This window comes from Gadus macrocephalus, chromosome 20 (genome assembly GCF_031168955.1).
Source record: "Gadus macrocephalus chromosome 20, ASM3116895v1".
Taxonomy (NCBI): Eukaryota; Metazoa; Chordata; class Actinopteri; order Gadiformes; family Gadidae; genus Gadus; species Gadus macrocephalus.
The window spans coordinates 1,650,369-1,656,922 of NC_082401.1; the positions used below are offsets into that span (position 1 = coordinate 1,650,369).

Below are 6,554 nucleotides of genomic sequence, written 5' to 3' on the forward strand. Positions count from 1 at the left end.
TGCGTGCGTGCGTGCGTGCGTGCGTGCGTGCGTATGTATAGTGGTCTATATGCGAGATTATAATAGTGTGTGTAAGACCAAGTACGAATTCTGTCCCAGGCGGCCCCTAATACATGAATGCATGTGCGTGTGTCTGTCAGTGAACGTTGACTGAGGGTTTTAGTACGAAACCAACAGGTCTGACTGCAGCGGTCATCATGTGTGTCTGTTTCACATAAGAGATCCAGCGTGCTGACCCCAAGATGAGGGTCATGTCCCCTCTCTCCTCCCCTCCCTGACTCCTCCTTCTCTGGCCACAGGCGGGAGCAGGCGGTGGAGAAGAGGTACCCCGGGAACAACAAGCGCCACCCGGTCCGGCCCATCGTTAGGCCCAACGCCGTGGAGAAACTCATGAAGAAGAAAGGAAGCCTTTCCCAGAGGCCCAGCCTGCCTGGGGCTAGAAGGTGGGCCCCTGGGGAGCGTCCCTGAAGAGGCGGGCCCCTGAGGCAACTCAAAGGGGGAGGGTGTATAGCTCATAGTACTGTCTGAGTCAGCCCCTCAGCAGGCTCATCAAGATGGGCTCCACAAGCTAATCCTTACTGTGATCCCACTTAAACCTCCAGCATCGGATAAATTATGTTAACAAAGTAATGAATATATGATCATATATATCAATTATAATATATGAATGACCCTGATTGGGAGGATATTTTACATTTATATTTACATTTAGGGCATTTAGCAGACGCTTTTATCCAAAGCTACTTACAATAAGTACATTTGTCAGAAGAAAGAGAAACAACAATATGCTTTCCTCTCCTCCAGGCCGGACCTCCTCCGCTCCGACGGGATCCCCAGCCTGGAGCCTCTGCCCCCCCCCTCGCCGCTGGCGGCCAGCCCCAGGCTTTCCACGCCCCCGGGCAAGGCCCGCTACCGCAGCAAGCCGCGCCACCGCCGCGCCAGCAGCAAGGGCAGCCACAACGACTTCCCCGAGGTGCTGCGGCCCGGGCCGTCCGAGGAGCCCCAGCCCCTCCGGTACCCCCAGGGGCCCATCCTGCCGCTGAGGGGCCGGGAGCAGGCCGTGGTCAACTGTGCCAACAACCTGCGCTACTTTGGCCCCGCCGCGGCCCTGCGGAGCCCCCAGACCGACCACCACGGCCCTGACCTCATCTCCTCCACCAGCATAGACTGTGACCCCCGCCCGCGGGCCCCGACCCCCCCCACCACCGACAGCCCCACCTCTTCTCCACTCGGGCCCCTCACCGGGTCCCTAGGCCCCTGCCGTCAGGCACACCCCTTGCCTGGGGGGCTCTCTGATAGTCAGAACCCCCCTCGGAGCTACCCCCTTCCCCAGGGGCAGGACGAGGGGCCCCATCCCGGCGCTGACGGGGACCCGGCGGAGACGCCCCGGCCGGGGGAGCCCGAGGGGCCGGCGCCGCAGGCCCCACCCTCCGCCCTGCCGCGGACCCTCAGACCGCTCAGGAAGGTAGGAGACGCTGTAGCGTTGGCGGCCCTATTGGCTCCTCCGGCTTCATGTCTGGGGTCTGAAGACTGAGCTCAGAGATCAGGGCTCCGCCAGGGTCAGATTAGGGGGCTACTCGCTGTGTGTGAACACGCTGCACTGAGATGCAGATGGTGGTTGAGGAGGCTGGTTGCATCATTCATGACCACTAGTTTGCTTATTTAATATTGTCCACATTTGGTTCCAATCAAATGTATTTATTTATTTTTATTTATTTTATATTTATTATACAGGAAAGTATTTAAAGTAACAAAGTTACAATTTAAAACGGGCCTGTCTCAGTAAAATAGCTGATTTCCAGCAGGTTCCTGTTCTGCAGCACATATAACATGTAACAGGGACAAGGCACATCACACGTTACATTTACATACAACACATAACAGGGACATAGCACGTCAGACATCAGTAGGACAATCATATAGACAGCAGACTGAGCACAGACAGTGATCTATATAAGTCAGTGTTTGCAAGTGTATGTGTTTAATCAACTATGGATCAGAAAGATATGGATATGGATAGTTCGGAATGCTTCTCTCTCTCCTCCTCTCAGGGCGGGGATGAGTCCTCTGAAGAGGAGGAAGGAGAGGTGGACAGTGAAGTGGAGTTCCCAAGGAGACCGAGGTAAACCGTCCACCATTTCCTCCCTCCCTAGCCGTCTCCTCTCAGTCCGTGGCGTCTAATGTCCGTCACCGCCCCTCAGAGATCTGTCCCTCCTCTCCCCCCCAGGCCCCATCGCTGCATGAGCAGCTTCCAGTCCTACTCCACCTTCAGCTCGGAGAACCTGTCGGCCACCGACGGCGAGGAGGGCAACACAAGCGACCACTCCCGCAGCGGGCCCCTGGAGGGCCTCAGTGCCAGCCAGGAGGAGCACCTGGACGAGCTGCTGTCCCACACGCCCGACATCCCCATTGACATCTCCATGCAGTCCGACGGCCTGTCTGACAAGGAGTGCGCCGTGCGCAGGGTCAAGACCCAGATCTCCCTGGGCAAGCTGTGTTCTGACGAGCACAGCTACGAGGTCAGCTGCTCTCTGTTCACCATGACGACGATGATGATGTTGACGCACACACTTCCCTCCAGACATAAACCCACTGACGTGTACTAGTGGATCCCAGCTCTTGGTGGCACTCTGCCCGCTTGAGGTGGGGCAACACTACTTTTATAGAGGCTCCACTATGGACTGTATGATTCGATTGTTCTCCTGGTTTGGGAGAAGCGCCTGCTAATGACTGAAGTCCATTAATACTAGTGAATGTGAGCAGAGGTTGTCCATGCCTCACTACACTGTTGCACTCATGGAACTATCTGCTAACTAAGTTACATATTTGTAGTTATTTATTATATTTTCAATGATCATTTATGTCTTTATACTTTATATTGAAGATTACTAAAACAATGAGTAAAATCAATGTTATTTTCAATATATGCAGTGTCCTTTTAGCCGTGCTCATCACTCAAACAGCAAACAAACTCCTTACAGTGTCCGTACCGTACTCTCTCCCTGTCATGTGTTATCTGTGTATCAGCGTTAATCATCTCATGCTCTGTCTCCCAGAATCCTCTGCAGTTTGGGGATTCAGACGGCGACTCCTCAGAGGCGGACGGCTCCGACGCCACCATCAGGAACAACAAGGCAGGGGCCCCATCCACCTGGTGAGGGCCCGACCCAGAGAGGCGGAGGGACGTCTGCATCGTCCTCGCTCTGCCTCGAGACATCTCCCCGCCACCCATAGCAGGAAACTCAGCAATAAGAGGATCGCAATGTAAACCCAAAAAGCAGCCTATGAACTACAAAGAAGTTAAAATGCAATCGATCCTAGATGTCCAATCCGATCCCACTCAGCTCCCTCTCTTCCAAACCCGCCCCCTCCCCCTCCTCCAAAACCTCCACCACCATCACCTCGTCCACCACCACCTCCTCCATCACCGGCACCACCATCCCCCCCCCCTCGGGGCAGCATCCAGGCGACACTAAAGGCCGGGGTTTCCATGTCAATGGTATGGAAGTGAAACATCCATCATTTATTTTTTGGCTGAATTCTAAGAAAGGCAAATCATCAGGAACAGAATACATGTGCTGATACAAGAAATACAACCAAAGACGATTAGGACGACAGAGAGGAAGTTAGGAAGAGGTTCATCATTAATCGGTTTTTGTGGATCTCTAAGCAGCACGGTAATACTGACTGTATGTAATACTGACTGTATGCAATACTGACTGTATGTGGGAGATTACATAACGATGACGATACTGTATGTGGGAGATGATAATAATGAGGAGGATGATGATGAAGCAGACATGGAACAGAGGGTGATTGTGGACCAGCACAGACAGCTGGCAGAGACTAGGGCTGTAGGAGGCTCTACATCATTGGGGATTTGACCCCCGGAGCAGCAGGAAGCAACAAAAAAATGTCCCGGGTTGCTACAGGGCAGAGGGAGAGAATTTACCCCTCCCACCTCCAACGTTGACCCCTGTGGTGTCTGGTGGACCTGGAGAGACTCACCGTCCAACCAGCCCCTCCACCTGGGGGGGTACTATCTGAACACGCCCTGCCCCCCCACCATAACTCCCCCTCCCCTGTAGAACAAGCCCCGTCCAACTGCTGCTCAATGGTCTGCAGCCGCCATACCCCCTGGTGGTCAGCAGCGCTAGAGGAAAAAGAAGAGGAGACCATTGATCAAACCAGACCTTGCAGCACAGTCCCCCCCTCCCTCCTGTTCGTGTAGACCTCCGTGCTCTGGAGACCCCCCCCCGATGAGGTCAGAGGTCACAAGGGACACCTTGGATATAATTGTTTATGAGATTTCCCTCTCCGTGTAGAAGGGACCAAGTCTTATGTACATCTCAGGATTGTTCTAGAACTGTGAGGAGACCAGACCGGACCGAAAAGCGCGTTAATTAGTGAGGTACCGTCTGGCACATATTGTGGACTATGCAGGTATATTTAAAATAACTCTCTATTGAGGACAGATTTGTTCGACCCCTTAGGTTGTTGTTGTTTTAGTTGACATCAATGTTGTTTCCATTTGTTGGGGGTCGGGGTAAAGATGCAGTATTCCTTTTTCAGTAAAACAAATCACTAGGTTGTGAGGCGTTATTTTCATTTCCTCACCGGTTTATCCCTATTCATGGTGATACGAGTGCTTAGTGGTACCAGCTGTGTACATATTAGTGTCAAAAATAGGCACCTAAATGTTTTCTGTGTGGTGGTGGTTAATTAGTCAGCCAGAAGCTCAGGTGGGGAGGGTTTGATAGATCAGAACATTAGGTGTCTAGCTGGCTGGACATACACTGGTGTCATAGAATAATTAGTCTGCATTACACAGATAAGATATATTTTTAAATTGGCCCCTTCCTGTGATGTTGCCTTTGCTGGTTTAAGGCTCAGGTCATAGGTTTCAAAAAGAAAAACGAAAAACAGGAGCAGTATATCAATGTCCGCTAGATGGCGCCATGTATTTGCCTTTTCATTGCAGTACATAAATCCACTCATTCCTTTTCTACCGGTAATCATGACAGTGTTATAGTTCATTCTCGATATAAATTGCTTCTTCTTTTTTAACCCTGTGCTCTTTAGAAATGGATACTGCATCTTTGGAGTCGACATGTTTGTTTTCATCATCTTAAGTGTTTTTTTTTGTCAGGGTTGAAATTACTCATTTTTCAAAAGTAAGTTTTGAGAAAGCTGTGACAAAGTAAGGAATATATAAGCCAGAAAGAAGTCCACGAGCACCGACCCCGCTCATGGTTTCCAAGAACCTCATCTCAGTGTTAGTGCTACTACCTTGTGTAAAAAACTCCTAGATGTCATGTGAGCCGTTTAGTTCCTCTACCCTGTTCTCATAGCTCAGAGTTGAGCTCTAACCTGGTCCCAGAGCTCAGAGTGGAGCGGACTACTACCTGCTCTGCGCAAAAGCTCCTCCCCCTCCGCGCTAAAGCTCCTCCCCTCTGTTTACCGCATCAAGTCCCTTCACGAAGATGTCCCGCTATGAAATGATTGTAGATAGATTTTAATTCAATTTGAATCTTTTGATGTTGTTTGTGTTTCTTCTTTGTAGCTGGCCTACATCATTATTGAATTAATTTATTATGAATGACTAGTCGGGAATTGTGTTTATTCAAAATAATCTGGCAGCTTTAGGAATAGTTTTCTCTGATCCCCTGATTAGTATTATTGAGAGGAAGCACAGCAGATATGATAAGGAGTTGGACAGTATTGAGAGCTGGAGGAGACATGGTTCAGACTCTCCTCTTAGGGTCGATCCACCCATTGTTGTGTTTCTAATGGGATCATTCATCATATCTCTGAGGCAATCGAGGGTTAGAGGCCAGTGTTCCAATGAAGTCTTCCACACATGCCTTTGCAATATACTTTATAACAGGGTAATTAAGAGGTTATGCCTTAACCAGGTTTTCTGACATTTCCCCTCCCCTCTTTCCCTCCCTATGAACAATACTATTGAACTTACATCAGTTTCTGTAAATGTCATGTAAACCACATACCCGCTCCTTTGTGAAGCTCATATTTCCAACCTCCTTCTCCTCTCCAATGGCAACCGAACAAGCAACCCTGGCCAGTGTAGTGCTCATGGGTTTACAGAAGAATAAATAAATGAATAAAAGCAAAAACAACTGCATGGAATAAATGCTGAGGTACTGTACCCAAAATCGTGTGGCGTTTTTTCTCTTGTCTGCTTTAGTTACAGAAGGACAGAAGCTTCTCTTCTGAAGGCACCATGTTGATGGTGCATCTAAACACAGTAAGTAAGTAAGTAGATACTTTATTTCACCCCTTGTGGAAATTCAGGTAACCAGTAGCAACAGACAGTAAAGTTGACGACAACAAAATGGACAAACATTAAAAGTCAACCAAATAAGTCATTCCATATACAAAAGTTGGGGAACCTGATCTAGGCTATAGGCCTGATTTATAGGCTAAGCCCACTTTTGTTTTATTTCCGAATGGATGGATTTCGTGGATGAGATATATCTGCTAGCAACACTAGCCGCGTTTACATGGCACATCTGATCCGCATAGATTTCTATGCG

At 49.6% G+C, this 6,554-nt stretch overlaps 1 protein-coding gene across 2 annotated transcripts in view; it reads left to right on the top strand.

Moving 5' to 3' along the window:
• The window catches only part of si:ch211-45c16.2 (mitogen-activated protein kinase kinase kinase 13), a 54,016-nt gene extending 47,843 nt beyond the window's left edge, over positions 1 to 6,173 (top strand). For both annotated transcript variants that reach the window (XM_060040948.1, XM_060040949.1), the window contains exons 10-14: positions 300 to 443; positions 805 to 1,465; positions 2,052 to 2,122; positions 2,228 to 2,519; positions 3,057 to 6,173. In XM_060040948.1, the coding sequence (XP_059896931.1) occupies positions 300 to 443; positions 805 to 1,465; positions 2,052 to 2,122; positions 2,228 to 2,519; positions 3,057 to 3,158 (1,270 nt within the window). In that variant the 3' untranslated portion in view covers positions 3,159 to 6,173. The remainder of the gene's footprint in view (positions 1 to 299; positions 444 to 804; positions 1,466 to 2,051; positions 2,123 to 2,227; positions 2,520 to 3,056) is intronic.
• Positions 6,174 to 6,554: the final 381 nt, after the last annotated feature.